This window comes from Clupea harengus, chromosome 21, assembly GCF_900700415.2.
Source record: "Clupea harengus chromosome 21, Ch_v2.0.2, whole genome shotgun sequence".
NCBI lineage: Eukaryota > Metazoa > Chordata > Actinopteri > Clupeiformes > Clupeidae > Clupea > Clupea harengus.
Window position 1 is genome coordinate 18,206,781 of NC_045172.1, and position 22,229 is coordinate 18,229,009.

General features: G+C 43.9%; 1 protein-coding gene across 1 annotated transcript in view; it reads left to right on the forward strand.

Moving 5' to 3' along the window:
* The window catches only part of rasgrf2a (Ras protein-specific guanine nucleotide-releasing factor 2a), a 32,874-nt gene extending 11,436 nt beyond the window's left edge, over positions 1 to 21,438 (forward strand). The window contains exons 3-27 of the mRNA XM_012840637.3: positions 1,545 to 1,692; positions 2,009 to 2,098; positions 2,582 to 2,835; positions 3,354 to 3,433; positions 3,842 to 4,035; positions 4,480 to 4,589; positions 5,251 to 5,369; positions 5,680 to 5,840; positions 6,318 to 6,384; positions 6,738 to 6,874; positions 8,847 to 8,929; positions 9,705 to 9,953; positions 11,449 to 11,846; positions 13,818 to 13,943; positions 15,375 to 15,464; positions 15,714 to 15,820; positions 16,509 to 16,621; positions 16,893 to 16,953; positions 17,542 to 17,645; positions 18,429 to 18,513; positions 18,821 to 19,018; positions 19,282 to 19,361; positions 19,606 to 19,723; positions 20,090 to 20,158; positions 20,266 to 21,438. Of these exons, the coding sequence (XP_012696091.2) occupies positions 1,545 to 1,692; positions 2,009 to 2,098; positions 2,582 to 2,835; positions 3,354 to 3,433; positions 3,842 to 4,035; positions 4,480 to 4,589; positions 5,251 to 5,369; positions 5,680 to 5,840; positions 6,318 to 6,384; positions 6,738 to 6,874; positions 8,847 to 8,929; positions 9,705 to 9,953; positions 11,449 to 11,846; positions 13,818 to 13,943; positions 15,375 to 15,464; positions 15,714 to 15,820; positions 16,509 to 16,621; positions 16,893 to 16,953; positions 17,542 to 17,645; positions 18,429 to 18,513; positions 18,821 to 19,018; positions 19,282 to 19,361; positions 19,606 to 19,723; positions 20,090 to 20,158; positions 20,266 to 20,358 (3,334 nt within the window). The 3' untranslated portion in view covers positions 20,359 to 21,438. The remainder of the gene's footprint in view (positions 1 to 1,544; positions 1,693 to 2,008; positions 2,099 to 2,581; positions 2,836 to 3,353; positions 3,434 to 3,841; positions 4,036 to 4,479; positions 4,590 to 5,250; positions 5,370 to 5,679; positions 5,841 to 6,317; positions 6,385 to 6,737; positions 6,875 to 8,846; positions 8,930 to 9,704; positions 9,954 to 11,448; positions 11,847 to 13,817; positions 13,944 to 15,374; positions 15,465 to 15,713; positions 15,821 to 16,508; positions 16,622 to 16,892; positions 16,954 to 17,541; positions 17,646 to 18,428; positions 18,514 to 18,820; positions 19,019 to 19,281; positions 19,362 to 19,605; positions 19,724 to 20,089; positions 20,159 to 20,265) is intronic.
* The last annotated feature ends 791 nt before the right edge of the window (positions 21,439 to 22,229 follow it).

Genomic DNA, 22,229 nt, shown 5'->3' on the forward strand with positions numbered 1-22,229 from the left:
CACATTTGACATCACAGTAGCAGGTGCGCATGGTTCATTAGGAAGTAAAATACTGTTTTGCTGGTTAAAGTCAAATTCATTAGCCTCATATTTTTGTTAATTGAAATAAATCTTCATGATTTGAATGTGCAACTGGAATTCATCGTTGAAGCACATAGTGGTAGAAGAGTGTCAAATTAACACTTTCTAACAATTTCTAACACAGCCTTTGACGTAAGATATTAAACAGTGTCAAAGAATATAACTTTTTCTGTACAAATAACAATACAAATGTAGTTGTTTGGAATAACTTTATTTTACGAGGCTTAACTTTTACTTTTATGTTGAGGGGTTTATGTTCCCTCTACCTCTGTCATGTTTTACACAGCATTTTCTTCTCTTTAAATTCGCTGCAAAAATCATCTGTCTGTCCTCATCGTATAGTTGCACAAAAAGCCGTCATCAGACATTAATTCAGTCCAGCTATAAATAACTGTCCAATGTACTAATGACTATAGGGATTTTGTGTGTGTTTGTGATGATTTGAATGTGTATTTTTGTACGCCGTGATGCGCTGTGTCTGTGTGTGTGTATGTGTGCGTGTGTGTGTGTGTGTGTGTGTGCGTGTGGAAAGTGTGTGATAGTTGAGACAGATGTCTTACACATGGTGTTTAGAGAGCGCACTCAAAGATAAAATGACTGTTGGGTGATCCACGCGAATCCCCATGTTTACACACCCTCCTCCATCTGCAAGTTGCAGCTCTTCACTCTCCCCCCCGGGGTCAAAATCAGGTCACTATCTGGTGTGCAATGAGGCCCCGCATTTAAAGATTGCATCACAGTATCATGACCTATTTGGTCTGACCTTCCATAGGCCGTTAAATCTCCACGGGTGGTGGGTGCAGGGTTGTGTTATATTTTTTTTTGTGCTGAGACAGGCATTATTCAGAAGGGTAACCATTCTTGTGAATTACCTTGCGTTGTTTAATCAGACGTGTGCTCTCGCTATAGCGCGCATTTGCCCAGCGCACATTCGCACGGCTAGCTGCACAATCCTGCCCTTGCTGAGCGCAGCCTCCAGATGCAGTCAATATGCATTTGAGAAGTTACAAAGCAGCTTGTATTTATGCATCCTCGTATCACATCTGCAGCCCCGTAAAAAGTCTGAGAATGTATGTGACCCAGTGGCAAAGATTGTAGAGCAGCAGCAGTACTATGATCATGTTGTCCAAGAAGAAGAAGAAGCACCATAGAGTGTAGCTCTCCTTCTGCCAGCTGTTTTAGACAGATGTGTGTGCTGCTTTACATTAGTTGACAACATTTAATAAGCATATAGGCCACTCGCTACTGTGCTTCCTCTCCTACCCCATGCTGCCAGAAGCTGCAGCCACATTTATTGCTTCATCCCTTCTGCTAGGATCTCATCTATTGTTAATGAGCATTACCACTCTATTAACACCTTAACAGTGGAGTGTTGCATAATACAGAAGAGACAAGGCAAAAGCGATAAGTGCCATAACCATTTTTTCCTTTGCCCTGGTTCTGTGTGACAATGTGATTTGCAGCTACTCTGACATCATCATCGAGCGCGAGGTGCTCATGCAGAAGTACATCCACCTGGTGCAGATCATGGAGACGGAGAAGGTGGCAGCCAATCAGCTGAGGACGCAACTGGAGGACCAGGACACGGAAATCGAGCGCCTCAAGGCCGAGGTCCACGCCGATTCTGCTCCGAAAAATATATTTACTTTACAATTGATTTATTTTACATGATGCAGTTTTTGAAATACATCTAAAATAATTGTATGCGATATATCACTGACTCAGTATATACATTATTACATAAGTAAAAATTGTAATTATATAATTTTGTTGTGTGTTTTATTTATTATAGAATATAGAATAACAGAATAATAAAAATTATGATATTTTAAGGTATTTTGCAAACAGGTGGTAACTGAAATATCTTTTTTTTCTTTGTCAAAGCCTTGCCATTTGACTGACGAGAGTCCTGTGTTTTCTTTTTTAGATTGTTGTTCTGAATAAAGCCAAGGAAAGGATGCTCCCTTACCAAACCAATCAGGAAGAGGAGGATCCAGATATCAAAAAAATTAAGAAGGTATTCAACATGGAAACAAAATCACACTTGGATAAATAGCAATTATGGTTCGGGTCTAAGGCTAATAAACCGTATATTGTGGCTACCGCTACAGTGATTGCTTGTTACGAATCCATTAAGAACTGAGAGATGAGCGAATCGAAGCATAACAGAGTGATAGTAGAGAACAGCAGACTGAGGCTGAGGTGGTGACTCCTCTAAACAGGAAGCACCATGACCCCAGCTTGCTCTTAAAATTATTTACTGCAGTATCATCAAAGCCTATTTGTGTGTTTGTGTATGTTTTTGTGTGCGTGCATGTGTGTGTGTGCAGGTGCATGTATGTGTATGTATTTAAACGTGAGTGTATATATATGCTGTATTTGTGTGGATGTATGTGACACATGGACTCTGTCTATATATATGCATATGTGTTTGTGTGCCTGTTGGTGCATTTTATTGATATGCATGTGTGTGTGTGTGTGTGTGTGTATTATCTCCCAGGTGCAGAGCTTCATGCGTGGCTGGCTGTGCCGGCGGAAGTGGAAGATCATCGTGCAGGACTACATCTCCTCGCCGCACGCCGAGAGCATGAGGAAGAGGAACCAGATTGTCTTCAACATGGTGGAGGCCGAGACCGAGTACGTGCTGCAGCTCTCCATCCTGGTCAACTGCTTCCTGCGGCCGCTGCGAATGGCCGCCAGCTCCAAGAAGCCCCCCATCAACCATGACGATGTCAGCAGCATCTTCCTCAACAGGTCACTCTCTCCTGCGCTCTCTCTCTCTCTTTGTGTGTGTGTGTGTGTGTGTGTGTGTGTGTGTGTGTGTGTGTGTGTGTGTGTGTGTGTGTGTGTGCATATACATGTTGTATTAGTGTGTTTGTGCTTGCATGTGTAATTGTGCATGTATTTGTGTTGGAATGGTATGTGTGTGTGTGTCTATGTTTGGCTGGTGTGTGTGTGTGTGTGTGTGTGTGTGTGTGTGCATATACATGTTGTATTAGTGTGTTTGTGCTTGCATGTGTAATTGTGCATGTATTTGTGTTGGAATGGTATGTGTGTGTGTGTCTATGTTTGGCTGGTGTGTGTGTGTGTGTGTGTGTGTGTGTGTGTGTCTGTGTGTGTGTGTGTGTGTGTGTGTGTGTGTGTGTGTATGTGAACCCATGACAGCATATGGGTTTTCACAACTGTGCCCTGAACACTTATATCTTTCATCATGATTATGAAAGCTGTGATGTAATGTATGCCTCATGAGGGCCCTGTGATCTCTGCTGCAGTGAAACCATCATGTTCCTGCATGAGATATTCCACCAAGGCCTCAAGGCGCGCATCGCCAACTGGCCAACACTAGTGTTAGGTAAGTAGAATGTCAGCTTTTGGCATTGTGAAGTTTAAAAAAATCAAATGAAATACTAACAAGGACATATACAAAAGACATATCATGGCTCTTCCTCTTAGTAAAACAGACAATGTGTTGGGAAATGGTAGAAGAAATTAACTGAATGTTGATTGGAAAGACACTTAAAAGCCTATAAGGCCAGCTTTTAGCTATACCCCCCTTGTAACACAGTGTATATAATGTAAGTATAGACTTGGTGTGCATTTGAGACTGGGACATGTAAAAGGTTAGGTCCTCAAATTGAGTTGGGTGCAGTGCATAAATCCTCAGTGCTTAGAAACTAGCCAAATCTGTGGAAAAACTAAAAAAGATAACATACCAAACATCCAATAGCGAAGTGTAACTCTGAACCGCCCTTCTCTCCAGCGGACCTATTTGACATCCTGCTGCCCATGCTGAACATCTACCAGGAGTTTGTGCGGAACCACCAGTACAGCCTGCAGGTTCTGGCCAACTGCAAGCAGAACCGGGACTTCGACAAGCTGCTCAAGCAGTACGAGGCCAACGCAGCGTGTGAGGGGCGCATGCTGGAGACCTTCCTCACCTACCCCATGTTTCAGGTAGCGACCTGATCCCTCTCTCTCTCATCCATTCTTTCTTGTGCCTTTGGAAAATCTGCCGAGTGTGTGTGTGTGTGAAGTGACAACTCCGAAGGGTTCGTCCAGCTGGATTGCTCAGTTGTACTGTCTTGGAGAAAGGAAAGAATTTCCTGGACATTCAAACTCAGTTATTTAAAATTGAAATCACTTCTTAATTTGGATGCTGGATGTTGGCAACTACTGGGTAACTGCTTCATACCATCTCACATTCAGAGTTCTACAATCACAATGACATTTGGATGACTCATCAGGATGCCAAGCAAGACGTGGAACAGTTTATCTTTTGTAGTGACCGCTAATGGACTAACAAAACCACTAATCCAAACTTTCTCATATCCTCCTTTCTTTCTCTCCTCTCCTTTTCCTCTCTCTCTCTCTTTCTCTCTTTCTCTCTGCTTTGCTCAGATCCCTCGCTATATCATCACTCTGCATGAGTTGCTGGCCCACACGCCCCATGAGCACGTGGAGAGGAAGAGTCTGGAGTTTGCCAAGTCCAAACTGGAGGAGCTCTCCAAGTGAGTCTGGCTCACGAGGCACCGCACCAATGGCTGGAAAATGTACACGCACTACAGAGGCATATTGAACTTATCCAGTAGTCTGAGAAACTAGGCATACAGTATTTCCCACAGATTAGAAATGGTCTTGTGGTGGTGCACAAGCTTGAGTTGGGGAGGTTGTTTTGGGGAGCGCCTCTGGGTCTCCATGCATTATTTAGTTATCAAGAGCTTTATTCAGTTCATATTTTACTCAGCCATTAGAGCACTCAGACCTACTTAGTAAATGTAAAAATCCTGAACTTTAACACTACCCTTAACTTCTCAGAGAAAACTGCAGAGGCAGTTATTGCAGCAATTTTTTGAGCTCTTTATTAATTTTGAAGCAATGGGTAGCTTGGGTATAAGGGCTAAAGACACAAAAACACTTGTAGCACAGCTTTCTAAAATGGATAAATGCTGTTCATATGGATCACTAGATACATTTGAATGCAGCTGTTAACACACCTATGCATATCTTAGCATATAAAAGTATCGCAAAGGCATACTGACACTTCCATAGATCTAATAGACTCCAAGATCTTAAGTCTTAATCAATACAAAAACATAAAGGTGTTTAATCCGCAGATGTGATATATGTGCTTGAAAGATGAGAGAGAGTGATGGCTCCCTGTCTTCTTAGGATGATGCATGATGAAGTGAGTGAGACAGAGAACATCCGTAAGAACCTGGCCATCGAGAGGATGATCGTGGAGGGCTGCGACATCCTACTGGACACCAGCCAGACGTTCGTGCGCCAAGGTGAGCTCAGCAAAACCGCTGCTGAAACCCCTTGAACTGAACTGAAGGAACTTGAATGGAATTTGACATTATTTAACTGGTTATGTTTTATGTTACTGAAAAGAACTGGCATCTTTGACAGCATCTTTCTCTCTGCATTTCTGTCTCTCTCCATGATCCCTTTAAATTATCTTCTTGTATTTCTCTTTCATCTCTCTCCCTCTCTCTTTCCCTCTCTTTCCCTCCTTTGCTCCCACCCCACCCTGTCGCTCTGTGTGACTCTGATCTTCTTTCTCTTTGCTCTGATCCCTCTCTCCTCCACACATCTAAGGCTCTCTGATCCAGCTGCCATCTGCTGAGAAAGGCAAGCTGGGCAAGGCGTGGCTGGGCTCGCTCTCCCTGCGTAAGGAGGGCGAGCGTCAGTGCTTCCTCTTCACCAAGCACTTCCTCATCTGCACGCGCACCTCCGGGGGAAAGCTGCACCTGCTCAAGGTGAGGGCAGGTCAGGCATCAGGCAGAGAGTAGCCACCCCAACTCAGGGCACCTTGTTGCAGCAATAAAGCATTATATAACAGTAAAACAAAGTTTTCCCCCAACCATGTTTACTGTAAGTATACTGGATTCTACCCTCAGTCTTGGCGCTCAGGAGCTCCGACCACACGTAACTGTAAAGAGCAATAAGATAGTAATACCTTCATTATGACAGGACTCGCATTGAATGAGAGCTAATTACAGTGGCGTTTGTGGTTAACATTGACCCAACTGAGATAAACTAGACAGGTTAGAGAGAAGCCTAATCAGCAGCATGGAGATCCCAACCTAATTACTAATTATGAATGATTTAACTAATTAATTCTGGTGGGATAGGGGTATTGTATGTGTATTGTGTAAAAGGCCATCTGCTGACCATCATAGGGGATAAACCATAGTGAAGCTCCATCTTACCCCTGTTCTCATCCTCTCTCACAGCAAGGAGGAGCGTTGTCTCTGATCGAGTGCACCCTCGTGGAAGAGCTCGATGCCAACGATGAGGATTGTAAGTGAAGGCCACACTGTGCTCACACGACATCATGTGAATAAAAATCATTTTGGAAAAGGTTGTTAAGAGAATTGTGATTAAGTGAACACAATACATATTCATCCTTGGGATTGCAAACTGAATGCATTTGACTGAGACATTTGTACTCAGGGACATGACTTTGTTGCCGCCGGCGACATGGTTGAGTCGTTTGGTTACTGGAACATTTAGACATTTACGGTTAATACTGCGACGTCACAGTTTGTTTCCTGTTTCCATGTGTGTTTCCATTGAAGACAATGCAAAGTAGTGCCGAGTGTAACCGTGCAAAGTGTTCCATGAGCTTCAGTGTGTCTCCTGTGTTTTGGCAGACAACAGTGCCGGTCAGGGTCTGAACCATCTACAGTTCAAGGTCGTGGTGGAACCGCAGGACGGTCCGTCCTTCTCCGTGGTCCTCCTGGCACCCTCACGCCAGGAGAAGGCGGCCTGGACCAGCGACATCAGCCAGGTGAGGCAAACAACGTGGGCACAGAACCGTCCAGTGGTGTAGTGGTCCCTGGAGAAGTGGGTATACTCTTAATTTTGCATTTTTTTTAAGCAGCCCATACAGCACAGGATAAACAGTTTTGAGAAGTGGGTATACGCAATGCTGACTGAAAAATAAGTGGGTATACTCCGTATGCCTGCGTATACCCTGGACTACACCACTGGAACCGTCTGATCTTTGGACAACCTATTTGTTCTAACTTTGAGAAGGGTGACTTATCTAATGTAAGAGACTGAAGTAATACATAGGGAAGAGAGCTACCAAAACATTCTGTGAAAAGTAGAGTTTGTAGTTTTGTTCTGCGTTTCTGAGTGAAACTCAAAATTTGTGCTGGAGTTTAGACCGATGAGTCAATGAAGTACCCACCTGAGTAAGATCTGACGTGTGAATGGGGATTCCCCAAGCCAAACTGAGCTTTTTATTTGTGTGAGGGAAGTACTGCAGAGTGCTTTTCATTTCTGAAAGGGGAAGCAAGGCATCTGGACTTTTCATTCATTCTGTTCCACGGAAGTGTCACGCCTGACTTACATTTTATGCACTGAGAGACAGCCACACCCTAAAATGAACCAACACATACCTACCCACACACGCACACACACACACACACACACACACACACACACACACACACACACACACACACACACACACACACACAGACACACACACACGCACACACACGCAGGCACACACGCACACACGCACACACGCCTGCCTCTGCCCCCCCTCCTCCCAGAGCTGAAGCTGCAGGACTAGCCTTCACCCTCAGAGACACGCCGCTTGTTTTGTTTCTCTCGTGGAGGAGGTGTTTTCCAGTCACTGCTCTCTGTGCCAGTGCCCCAGCCCCTCCCCCTCACCCCTCACCCCCCGAGGGGATTAGCAGTGCAGTCTGCTTTTTATAGCCACACACCACTTCTCTCAGTTCATGTCAGGCTAAACAAGCCACTGGTTACTATGGTTGGCCCAGTGGTGATACAGCGAATTGAACATGGGTAAACACCTTTTGTCATCTCTGCAGCACTGCAGTAGCTTGTTTGAATGATGCAGAGCAGGCTTGCATCTTTCACCACATCTTTTTGCCTGGGTGGCCCAGGATAGCTGAGGTTTGGATCCTTCTCTTTAGGTTTAGGTCCTGGTCAAGGCAGCTGGTGTCCAGTTGACTCAGCTGTCTATGCAGTCTCACAGGTGTGGTCAGTTCAATGATTCAACCGTGGAACAACCAGGCTGAGGTAACGGTGATAACCTGGATGATGTGCAAGCCCTGTGTCCCATGATAGCAAGGCAGCGATCCTCCATGGGCTCAAAGGCCACACAGCCAGAAATGCTCGTTGTCTCCACGCATCCCCGAAGGGCATATACATCTTTACATCTTCATGAAGAATTCGAGCAGGGCTCTGGCGCCTTGTGTAGTCTGCACACTCCAGTAAGGGTTTTTGGAGCATCATAATCAGAGCCTTTCATTGCTGGTGGCTCCAGACAATGCTGGGGCTTTTCCATGGCAGAGGGCGGCTGTGTTTTGAAAAGAAGCTAAAGAATCCTCCCAAGGGACTGTGGCATGTCAGCGGGGTAGCAGGGCGCTCAGGGCTCTCTTGGCCTTTCACTTCTTCTCTCGTTCTGTCATGTATGAAGAGTCAAAGGTTTCTACAAGATTTCTATAGCTATTTTTGACCATTTGTCAACTCCTAGGGCAAAGTAGTTCAAAAAGACAACTTCTGTAAAAGATATTTAGGTAGCAGTAACCATGAAATAAGAATGACAACATATCATTGTAATAGTAATTACATAGTAATTTTATTCACATATATTTAGTTTTATTTATATAGTATTATGCTAGCAATGTAGTATATTGTATGTTGTATGTAGATGTTTGTTCATTGAAATAAAATAAGGCGTTAATTGAAATAAAATAAGGATTTTTTTCTTTCTTCTGCAGTGCATTGACAACATCCGCTGCAACGGCCTCATGACCAGTGTGTTTGAGGAGAACTCCAAAGTCACCGTGCCTCACATGATTAAGTAAGAGAGAGAGAGAGAGACAGAATTAATCTTGTTTGATCAGTCTGAAGCAAAAACAAATACATCCGTCAACTGAAGTACAAAGACACAAGAGAAATGATTACCAGCTGTGCCAGCACTAATATGTCAAGTCACCCATGATCTATAATAAATTGTTAATCATAAAAATTAGAGGATGTACTCAGGGATATTTATTTATCTATTTATTAATTTCTATTTACTGTTATTTAGCTGTGGCAGTTAGTGTGCACAGCAACTAAAGTGTTTTAGCAGTCAGATGCTGCCTCGTTTGTCTCGTTGTTTTTTGTGACAATGACAATAAAGTACTTTGAACTTTGAAAATGGCTTACAACTACAGTCCAAGGTTTTTACCAGTAGGCATCAGAGTGTTCACCCAATGAATTCTGTTTTGTCCCCTCCCTGTCCTCCATGATGGCTTCAGTGGACAGGATATGTATTAAATGGATTTATTGTAGTAGACCAGTTGAAATGTTGGAATTATTGGCCAGATCAACTGTCATTCTCTCTTTTTTTTGTTTTAAAGATTTGTTTTTGGGCTTTTTGCCTTTAATGAGATAGGACCGTTAAGGTTTGGACAGGAAATGAGATGGAGAGTGGGATTGGGAAATGACAGCGGGGCGGATTCGAACCCGTCTCCCCAAGCTCGTATATGGTCGGGGCTAGTGCTTGCGCCACAGTGCCCCCCTCTCATCAAACCTTTAATGCAGGAGCTTCTCTGCCTTCCTCGTCACGCCTCGTCTCCACTTTCCCGCAGGTCTGACGCGCGGTTGCACAAAGACGATGTGGACATCTGCTTCAGCAAGACGCTCAACTCGTGCAAGGTGCCGCAGATCCGCTACGCCAGCGTGGAGCGTCTGCTGGAGAGGCTGACCGACCTGCGCTTCCTGTCCATCGACTTCCTCAACACCTTCCTGCACACCTACCGCCTCTTCACCACCGCCGCCGTCGTCATGGACAAGCTGGCCGACATCTACAAGAAGCCCTTCACCTCCATTCCCGTCAGGTCAGCACAGGGAGAGGGCAGGGGAGCAGAAAAGCTGAGACGTAATACATCTGGATCATCGGACCTAGCCAGCTTTTGCGTATTACATGTCTTATACATCTGCATTACCGATCAACACCACCAGGACATGGCAGTAGTTATCACTAAGGTCTATGGGGCCTTTTCCTATGTACTGACTGCCTAAATATGTTTTTATTCACCGAATATTTGGTAAAGTACTGTAACACTACAGTGTTGGCAGTTCATTCCCATTTATTTGCGGTCGATATATCATCTAATTTTGTCCAACACCCTGATCATTTCCATTTTAAGTTGGTTGAATCCACTACATCCACTCACATATTTTTTTGCATTAATATTCTCACGTCAGTTGGCATGAGCTTTTCCTTGATGTTTACAGCAGGTCTTCATAACCCTAAATAACTTTCTCAAACACAGAGCGCCTTTGAACATACCACTCTTCCAGGTTAACATACCAGCTGAGGACCCATCCCTGTCCCCAGAACTAATCTGCACGTAACAATGACTTTGTAACCTCTAACACTCCCTACCCCCCTACCCCCCCCCCCCCCCGACCCCACCCCCCCACCCTCCTCCATGTCTACCCCCATCCACGCACTCACTGTCACACACAGGGTCCAGTACCACTCATCCGACCGTCTGTCCATCACGTCCCTATGTCCAGACTACAGCCTGAAGATCACAAGGCTTGCCCTGGACCAGTCCAAGTAATGTTCCATTCATCCGTCTCTCTCCCTTCTTCCTCTCTCTTTCTCTCTCTCTGTGTTCGCTCCCTGCTGCATCTGCCCTTCATTTTCCATGCTGTTCTCTCCCTCCTGCGCTGTGATGAAGGGATTCTTAACCAAGCTCCGAACCAGCCTTAGAACTCTAAAAAAAAGAGAGTGTGTTACTTCCTAACACTTGAAGTGTGTATGAATAAGAAGTGTAGGAAGAATATGATGATAGTGTGCGGGGGATGCTGCTTGTCTGACGTATCTCTTTGTTTATCTTTCTTACTCGGGCTCTTGTCTCTCTCTATCTACTCTCTCACTCTGCCTTTCTCTCTCTATCTACTCTCTCTCTGTATTTCTCTCTCTCTCTCTCTATCTACTCTCTCACTGTCTTTCTCTCTCTCTCTCTCTCTCTCTCTCTCTATCTACTCTCTCTCTATCTACTCTCTCACTGTCTCTCTCTCTCTCTCTCTCTCTCTCTCTCTCTCTCTCTCTCTCTCTATCTACTCTCTCTCTATCTACTCTCTCACTGTCTCTCTCTCTCTCTCTCTCTCTATCTACTCTCTCTCTATCTACTCTCTCACTGTCTTTCTCTCTCTCTCTCTCTCTCTCTCTCTCTATCTACTCTCTCTCTATCTACTCTCTCACTGTCTCTCTCTCTCTCTCTCTCTCTCTCTCTATCTACTCTCTCACTGTCTTTCTCTCTCTCTCTCTCTCTCTCTCTCTCTCTCTCTCTCTCTCGTTCTTCCCTGCTGTGTGTGCAGGTCCCTTGAGCTCTTCTTCGCCAACAACCAGGGCCCCTGGAGTGGGGACCACCTGAACAGCAAATCCCCTCGCCTGGCGCGCAAGTTCTCCTCCCCGCCCCCGCTCACCATCCCGCTGCGCACCTCCTCCCCGGTCCACTCGCGCAAGCTCTCCCTCAGCTCCCCCGTGGGCAGCAAGGGTGGTGTTCTGGACCTCACCACCAGCACCGCCAGCAGCCCTACTTCTACCCACAACCCCCTGGTGTCCTCCCCACCCCCCACCAGCACCAAGGCCCCTTTGGACCTCAGCCGAGGCCCCAGCTCCCCCGAGCCAGGCGCCAGTCCCCCAGAGGAGATCGGCGGGGAGCTGCCTCGTATCGACGCCTTCTGTGGGAAACTGAGGAGGAGCATCCGCCGAGGTGAGCTCCATAGCGCCACCCGGTGTCAGTCAAAATGAGTGTAATGTTATGGAAATAGGTTAGATGTTATGAAAATGGCACTCAAAAAACGTACATGCGTAAGATTATGAGGCCTAAATGGTCCGCAGTATTTTTGAAAATGTTCTGTTTTTTGTTTTTGAATGTTCCATGTGGTGTGCGTCATTCACACGATATTTAATGAAAATGTGTTTAGAATAAAAATCATCTTTGTAGTTGACACACCACCTGCAAAGATTTAAATTGTAAATCAGGCCATCATTATTCAGTCGTGGCAGAGGTGACATCGAGATTCTGAAAAGTGTAAAACTACGCCACCTGGTGTTGATACTCCAGGCATGACGTTCCATAGCGTCATGATACGCAACGTAAGGTCATAAACCTGATTATGGAATACAGAAGTAACAGCATTGAAGAGGGGTATCAGCTGTGCTGACCTCTTCAGCTTTTGTATGCACTTAACTGATCGCTATGAGGATGGGACATACAGCATATACAGTACAGCAAGCACTGATCTCGACTGGTTGGCGAGGACGTAATGCTTAGTAATTCCCCCAATTCTGATGTAGTTTGTGTGGTTTGTCCTACAATGACCGTGTGTGCTTCAGCATACACACAACTACTCTCATGCTGATTATGAGGAAGGCTGCTGTTGTTGTGGTTGCTGCCCCCATCTCAATTCTCAAATCACCAAATGTTGCCTTGGAGACCGCAGATCACCCCTGTGACCTCCCCCCCCCCCCCTCCCCCCCAAGGAAGCGTAATTGGATCATTACACCTCTTTTGGATGAAGGAGGTGTATGGTCTGATGTCAGATGAATGCAGAAATCCAGAGAGTGAAAAAGAGAGGCGTTTGTCAATCCAGCCACATCTTGGAAGCTATCTCATCTCATCTCATCTCATCTCATCTAATTTCATCTCATGCCACCTCATCTCTCCGAATCCCTAACATGCCCTCTTCACCGAGAGGCTCTTCAGGAAGGGGCGCTCACGTCCGCCTGAGTGGAAAATAACCCCCAATTAGAGGTGGAGAGTCTTCAGATGTGGCTGCACGCCGTCCTTCATGCCGCCAGGTCTGAAGAGATGCACGTGTGTTTAACCAGCCATTTTTTCCCCCTCACTCTCTCTCCTCTATCATTGCTGATGTGAGGGGATGTGAGGACATGGCAGAGTGTTTCAAGATGGCGGAGTGGTGCAGCTTTAGAAGAAATTTGATTATTTTAACTTGGTAGAATATACAGTGTTTTTCGTAGCTGTTGTGATTGTTGTTTAAAGCTGTGATGACTCCGTTGACTCGGGTTTGGCATGAGTTTGGTCTTCGTTTTGAAGAGCATAATTGACGCACATCATTTATTGCACATGCTTCAGTTTAATTAAATTCCAAGTGGAATAAACCACAGTTTGGATTACAGAAAACCTGAGGTTAAAGTTGTACACCAGACAATCAACTTTATTTACTCAGGGATATTTATTTATCTATTTATTAATTGTTATTTATTATTATTTAGCTGTGGCAGTTTATGTGCACAGCAACTTAAGTTTTTTAGCTGTCTGATGCTGCCTCGTCTGTCTCGTTGTTTTTGTGACAATGACAACTTTGAACTTGAACTTGAACTTTGACCAGGACAAAGAAACCCGAGGTTAAAAGTTAAAGTTCACCAGACAAGGACAGTCAACTACATAGACCCCATGGGAGGCTGACGTTGTGGATGTATGAGGGAAAGCCCTCCTTAGTATTTGAGATGTGAATGAAATAGAAATAGAAATGTTATAAAATTGTTCCTTGTTTGTTTTGCTTGTGTTGTTAAGGATTAGGTCATCCTTGTTTTTTATGTTGCTTCAAACAGTGCGGGTAAACCATTTAAAAAGCAATCAAGCAGAGGATAATACTTTTTATGGTGTTTTATGGACAACTGTGTGTGTGTGTGTGTGTGTGTGTGTGTGTCTCCACAGCTGTTCTGGAGACGGTGTCGCTGGATAAGTTCATCCCTGAGGCACCGACCCCCAGTGAGTCTGGAGATCTGTCTCCATCCAGGTCGCCCTCCACGCCCAGACACATGCGCTACCGCCAGCCTGGAGGTGTGTACCCCCACACTCTCAGTGACACAAACAAGCAAAGCATTACCAGTCAGAGGTAGACATGTTCAAGGTGAAATAGCTAACATAGCTAATACGTTTTAGCTGGTCTTAGCCCTGTTTGTGCTAATTAGCAAATCTATGACGGCTTCTGCTCTCCTAGTATTTTGTAGTGTAGTTCTGACTACCTTAGTAAAGACCAGGTCCCGGACCACAGCTAATTTACACTCAAGTCCTGGTCTTGAATCTATAAGAGAAGCCTTTGACAAGCAGGTGTATTGACGTATGTGCTTGCCACTCCTCCATGCTCCATTTGAAGCTAAAATGTAAACCCTATTCGATCATTAGCTGAGCAATATTTCCTTAATGAATAGAAGAAAGTGTGGGGTTTTAGTTTATTACGTTTTGCAGGTGAACGTCTTTAGGCTGGGTGCTCTGATCCTGATAGTTAACGCTGATGATTTCCTTACAGTCAATTGTTCACGCTAACATTTTGGGAGAGCAGCGTTTTTTAGTAGTATAGTCAAGCAATATACTCAGCCAATCTTGGTGGAAATATCTGCTAGTTCCCAGACAAACCACTCACCTACACTGAGAAAAAGAATCCGTTGAATTTACATAATTGTAATGTGGACATTGGTTACACTTGAATGAAATGTGTGAAATCAACACAGGATTTCTCTCTGTTTACAGAATTTATATATGTAGCTTATACATCAGACACAACTTGACCAACTAGTAAGGTTACATGAAATGGATGCAATAGATTTCTGTACGTAACCGTGGAACTTCAACATTATAGTGTTACAGGAATACACTGAGCTACAGGTTGGGTTGAAGATATTGCAATGGCCCTGCCCCAAATGAATACATTGCAATGCAGCAATATTCAGAAGCATTCATTCATTCAGAATGGAATGGAAACAGAACAATGGAACCACTGAGATCTTGAGCATTATCAATACCTGACGTGCTCATGGTGGGACTAAAGTATGGCACATCTCAAAGGCAAAACAAAGAGACACATTCCATGGCAACACTAATACCTAAGCTTGATTATTTCAGTGTTCTTGCAAAGGCTGGTGGGAATCGATTTAACAAGAAGAGACGACATGCAGAGACCCCATGATATCATTTGCCCTCCCGGTTGTGAACTTACTTTATTGCTTTACGCGTATCTTACATGATTCAATTGGATAAATGAAATGCTGTGCAGTAGTTAGTTCAACGTAGTCACCTTTCAAAGAAGAACACTATTAGTTTGTTTAATTCCAATGTAACGTGAATTCGTAAATTTGACAATCCACCCTTGACCCTTTTCTCTATGTAAATCAAAATGGCAGGGTTGATTGAAGTTATACGTTGAAGTAATCATAACTAATTGGTGATGTGGACTTTGAACTGACCCAGTCACCTCGTATCTGTCTTCTGCAGGCCAGTCCAATGAAAACTCCCGCTGCACAATGTCACCAGCTTCCGCCTTTGCCATCGCCACGGCAGCAGCTGGACACAACACCCCTCAAGGTCAGAACTCAGAGGTCAAGGTCAAATTAGTAGTTCTCTAAATTCAACCAAAATTTCAAAGAATAGAAAAATGTACCAAAGTATATTTCAGTCTTTGAATACTTCAACAATGGACTGTAACCATAATTGTCATTGTATATACATGAGTTAAAAGTGTGGAAGGAGTTACTGGCCTTCCAAATAAGTAAACAAGTAACATATTCGGACACCCTGGCCCCAACCCTCGTCCACCATGTCCTCCACCCACAGCTTTCAACGCGCCGGAGAAGTCCTACGACAAAGAGTTCCTCATCCGGCGGGCAGCTACCAACCGAGTACTCAATGTCCTACGCCACTGGGTCTCCAAACATTCCCAGGTTTGCTCTCACAACATGTAATGTCTTATCATTCATTTCTTATTTCCTGAGGTGAATGTTGATGTCTTGATTTGGCATTAGCAGGAGAAGAGCTTGTTTTATTGGGGACTATTTGCTCACCCCCCTCCCCTCAAGAAGCTGTGACAGCCTTTTCCTATTCAGGATGATCAGCATGGACAGTCCCGACAGGCTCTAGAATGTCACCAGGCACCCCTGGGGTCTGTGTTTTTAGCTGTTTGTTGCCGAGCTTGTCACCAGCAGTGTGGGATATGATAGGACATGATACAGGTGAACTAGGGGTTCAGCAAGCTGAAAAAAACATTATCTGTAAAGGAAGACTTCCTCAGGTCTGTCTGAAAGTTCTTCAAGAAACCCTTGTATTGACAAGAAATAAACTCTGTGCGCTAAAACATGTGTGCAGCATTTAAGGCATATTCTATTATCTGTTTTCTCCAGTGCTAAGCCTTTTATTAGCACTTCTACTCCGCGTCATAAGATGTGAGCTTACCAGATTGTACAACTAGCTCAGTCTTACTTCAGTGTTGACCTGAGTAAGACTTTCCCATGTTTAGTAAATATACCAAAACACGCCCCTTTGCATTGCAGCAAGTTACTTAGATGGTTCCAGGTTATTGCTATTTAATGTAATTACTGTGTCATTACTGTATACTATGTTTGGATATGGCAGGACTTTGAGACGAATGGAGAACTGAAGTCAGGGGTGATCGGTCTTCTGGAAGAGGTTCTGAGGGATCCAGACCTGCTGCCTCAAGAAAGGAAAGCCACTGCCAACATACTAAGGTACAGCTGATACCAGCCAAAGAAGCCTGTCTTACTGCCTCTTACTGCCTGTCTCACTGCCTGTCTCACAAACTTTAAAGTCTCTATGTTTACACAATGTGTTTACACAATGTGTTTACACTAATGAATGCAATGGATATACCATAGATTTACCATAGACCATTAATTGCATATCATTCTCTCTGCCCTCTGTTAATCTTTATTATACTACACAATAGAGTAATACTATATAATATCGGGTCTTTTTTGTCTTTTAAATTGTTTTCTCTAGTGCCCTTTCTCAGGATGACCAGGATGATTCCGTGCTCAAGATTGAGGACATTCTCCAAATGGTATGTCTTCTCATTTTCCATCACCAGATCCATTCTCAGCCTAGACCGTCTCTGTAATGTAAGGGACTTCTGCAGTATATTTTAGGAACAAAGGCATTAATTAGCCAATATCTGTTTGTCATTCGACTGTGAAGCAGAAAAGCTGTCCCCTGCTTCACTTCATCCTGGTAAGACCTACCCTCCTGTAAACAGACCTGTCTGGTGACCATGGTAACAGACCTCAGGCTTATTGTGCTGTTGCTGAATAGCTCTGTTTGTGATTGTGTGTCTGTGTGTGTGTGTTAGTTTCTGCGAAGGTTTGCTCAATTAGAAGTAGAATTTTCTGCACAATGCTGTCATAGCACTGTCGTCTTCCGACGGAAGTCTTGTAGTTTGAGCGGTGTACTTGTTAGTCAATCTAAGTCAGTCAAACTATATGATGCAATATATGATGTCTTAATATTTACGTATAATGTATTGTTGACTCATGTAATAGGTTGCCTTAGTAACCAATTCGATATCACTGGGTCATCACTTTTGCTGCCAACGAAAGCTGAAACAATACTAACTCGACATACACTTTCTTCTTATGTGTGTGCTTCCTTTCAGACTGAGTGCCCAAGGGCTGAGTGCTTTGATTCGTTATCAGCCATGGAGTTGGCCGAACAGATCACCCTACTGGACCACATTGTGTTCAGGAGCATCCCTTACGAGTATGTACTAGGTGATGCTCATGAAAAGCAGAGCCATACCATTCAGCTGTGCACGTGCACAGGCCGTGCCCCAAAGCCCCACACCCCATAGGAGTCTATCCAGCTGTGCACGTGCACAGGCCGTACCCCAAAGCCCCACACCCCATAGGAGTCTATCCAGCTGTGCACGTGCACAGGCCGTGCCCCAAAGCCCCAAACCCAATAGGAGTCTATCCAGCTGTGCACGTGCACAGGCCGTGCCCCAAAGCCCCAAACCCAATAGGAGTCTATGGCATCAGCAGCACAGTATCTCTCCCCAGGTGGCTGTCCTTGTCACAGATGAATAAGAGTAATGGAAGCTCCTGGAAAAAGCCCTGTTCGTTTGCGCTGCTTTGTCCAGTTGTGACGATGTTGGGTGGACCCGGTATTTGTGGTTAGGAGAGAGCTCTGTTGTTCGTCTGTGTACAAACAACAGTATGAGGATATGTTTTTCAGACATCAGAGATGACTGTGTTGTCAAATAGAACGGCGGAAATGACACATGCTCTTAAATCACGATGAGCCACAACAATTTTCATCAAGCACTTACCACCAAGCACATTTATATTGAATTGACATCAAGATGCCATTTGTTCCCCATCCTTAATTGAGAAACTGACAATCATACAAGATAAATCGACATGGATTTTTACATAAAACACAACCTGGTCTTATATCTGCTGAGACTTAAATCGCCTCCTCTGATGAACCGGTGACCATCAAAGAGAGAATCAGCCATTCTTACCACATTATGTCTCTTAATAGGGAGTTCCTTGGCCAGGGATGGATGAAGGTGGACAAAAATGAACGAACTCCGTACATCATGAAGACCAGCCAGCACTTCAATGACGTAGGCATCACTGCTTACTTCATCAGATTACACACATAGGCTCACTTGAACAGTGTCTCATTTTCTGTAGATGTTGGACTTGTATGTGATGAGTCCTTGCCGCTTTGTCATTCTTGGGGAAGACGTACAAACTAACTCTAACATAACTGTCACAAAACAGCATTTATACTTTCTGGTCCTGAATATATAAAATGCCACAGTCTGATGGTAGTTAGTTATTTGGTGATAGAGCACCATTTAATTAAACATGTTTGTTTAAAAAGTGACTTATAACAGATGTTTCTGTGTTGCTCCTATCTCCTGCTAGATGAGTAACCTGGTGGCGTCGCAGATCATGACCCACACTGATGTGGGCTCCAGGGCCAGCTCCATAGAGAAGTGGCTCGCTGTGGCTGACATTTGCCGCTGCCTGAACAACTACAACGGCGTCCTGGAGATCACCTCTGCTCTGAACCGCAGCGCCATCTACAGGCTGAAGAAGACATGGACCAAAGTGTGCAAGCAGGTGGGTGACTGTGTGGCTGTGGTTGTAATATAACTCTCCTGTACTGCCTATCCATCCATGTCATATTTCCTCACTCAGAGATGTAAGGTTGTTCAGATGTCTGTGTGTGTGTGTGTGTGTGTGTGTGTGTGTGTATACCCAACAGTTAGTCATTCACAACAAACTGGGCATCATATGAACGCAGATCTTTCCAACTAGATTACAAATTATTGAGAGTAGTTGTTTGTGTGACTAGGCTGCTGTTCCTGCTGTCTTTCTCACAGACCAAGGCTCTCATGGACAGGCTGCAGAAGACCGTGTCATCTGAGGGCAGGTTTAAGAATCTAAGAGAGACTCTGAAAAAGTAAGCTGAGGCGCTGGCTCCACCACACATGTTAAATCAAATCAAATCAAATCAAATCAAATCAAACTTTATTTGTTTTTTTCATACAAGGAGGTAACACAACGCGCCTCACAGTAGGAAAGAAAGGGGGGGGGGGGGGTTACAAACACTTGTAAAAAAAAACACACAGATTTTACAGTATGTTACAGTTCGGATGTTGGCGTCTGTCTTTGGTGTCTTTGTCACACATGTGTTGCTCCCACAGCTGCAACCCTCCCTCCGTGCCCTACCTGGGCATGTACCTCACAGACCTGGCCTTCATCGAAGAGGGCACGCCCAACTTCACAGAGGAGGGCCTGGTGAACTTCTCCAAAATGAGGATGGTAAAGAGGCATTTGTATTTGTATTTTCTCGACAATGTACACTTGTACAGGATATCTAGAAATTTGACCTCTGACCTCTCATTCCCTCCTCTATCACAGCCTTGTTGACTTTTAGTAGAATAGGGGTTTACTGTTCAGTCCCATTTATTTTAGCACCTCAACCTTTTACAAATCTGTGCTCACCTGAACCCTCTTTTTGGACAAAAGTGTACTTCTTTGCTTGTTTTAATTACCCATGATAGCGTAATAGGCCCATACTACAATATAGAGACTGCTGTGGGAAAAAGAACTATGGATCAAGTATCATGTCTGTTTGGAGCTGAGTTGTTTTCTGAATACATAACTGGCCTGTGATCAATCCCGCAGATATCCCACATCATACGAGAGATCCGGCAGTTTCAGCAGACACCTTATAGGATAGAGCACCAACCAAAGGTAATATGGCAATGACATATATGTATTTGTTTGCTGATGAATTGATGGGTGGGACGTGTTTGGTCTAGTGAAATGGACCAGAATGATGTTTTGTGTCTCTATTTCAGGTCACGCAGTTCCTGCTGGACAAGACCCTGGTGATGGACGAAGACACCCTCTATGAACTTTCCCTGAAGATTGAACCCAGGATGCCTACATGAAACCACACGACAGATGTCACCTTGTTTTTTTCGAGAAAAGACTTGTAAACAAACAAACAACAATACAAAAAAGTAGAAGGTGTTTTGCTCCTCTGGAAACACAGGATACCATCTATGGAAGGGAACAGTCTGGCCATCCTGAAGATGGACAAATCTGTAAAGCCATACACAGCTATCCTCAGGGATTGCTTATAAATCAGCTCTTCTAGTAGTTGTTCACCAACATTTGGATCACTTCCATCCGTTCTAAAAGGATTTGACCAAATCAAATTATTGCCATTGAATGGTGAAGAACTCAGGTCAGTAAGTGCCTTTTGTAAATATTGTATGTACAGTCTGAAGAATCTTGTAGATAACATTTGGAAGAAGGTTTTATACAATATTGGACATAAAAAATACCAGTGAAATGATTTCAGTGTAAAATGTAAGTTTTTAAAGCTGTGCTTTGTCACAAAACTAGCATGTGCAAGCGTATGCTATGCTATAGAAAATACTGGCTACAATGAGCTTCCTTTGGGTACAATGGTGCCGACCGCTGTAGTCCTCAAAGGACTGGGTCTGTATAAAAGAGCTCCCTCTACTGGTTGATACGTGAAGTGAAAACACAATCTCATGTTTGTATGGCAAAGAAGGGCATCCAATATCATGTACAATATGGAGAGTGCTGACGTTTCACAGAGTATTTCTCCGAGTTTTTAGAAAACAACAATCCTTTTTGACACATCCTTGGAACAAACCACAATTTTCCTACATTTTCAAGACTGTTGTATATCTTAGACATGCTAGACCATAAAGAAATATGGGAAGCCCTGAAGAAACTTTTGTAAACAATTTTCCATTAAAACCAACAGTAGGGCTCCGCATTGTTATGTCGGGGCATAAATATGTGTTCTTCCTCTGAGACGAGAGGGCATGTTACACCTACTAATTGAGTTTCATGAGTAAGAACAGCACGCTACACATTGTCCAGCATTCCTGCAGTTGCTCACTCCCAAGAAGTTTTGTTTCACCAAGTAGACGTTGGGCTTGGCCATAATGTCCTCCTCCATATTAAAGTCTGTGTCTGTGTGTTCAGGCCTTTATGCCTGTTGATGACACCTGTTTCATTCATGTACTCTTCCTTTAGCGGTAGCGCATGTTAAGCACCTGTTTGAATTTTCAGTTATTTATGTGAGTGTGTTAGCTGTGATGACTGTATAAACTTTGTAAATATAGATGCTTTATACTTCTTAAACTCCTTCTTAAACGGGCAAAATGCTGCTAATGGTTGAAAAACACATGAATTGAAGTCATTTTTATTTAATGTTTTGAATAATAATTGTTACAATCTCTGGATGAATCACCTGTCTTTGTTAATGACTTTGGTTCAATGAGAACGTGTGAGGCAGTGAGTCTCTGATACAGCCAAAACCTGTGAGCTGAGTGGGATTTTGACTAATATCTCATGGTTGAAGACTAATATCGCATGGTTGAAGACTAATATCACATGGTTGAAGACTAATATCACATGGTTGATATTGGGAAGGAGTGGCCACGTGTTTGTTAAAAGCACTGTAAAGTTATAGTCTGTAGTTTCATTTCCGTGTGTATTTCTGACATGGTTTGGTATGGCATTTTTTTCCATTGTAATAAGTATTTAATTAATAATTTATATTTACTAAGTTAGAGATTTGTTTGACTATGTTGCATTGATTCAGTAGGACATTATATTCATAACCTTGTTTATGTATTCATGTTCACGTGGACTGCTGCCAGTGTTATGATGATGGTACTTAATGATCATTGGTTAGGGGACTTCAGCCAATCTTGCACTGTTTCTCTGCTCCCTCTCCCCCCCCCACACACAACCATAGCCTGCATGCAAGGTCTCT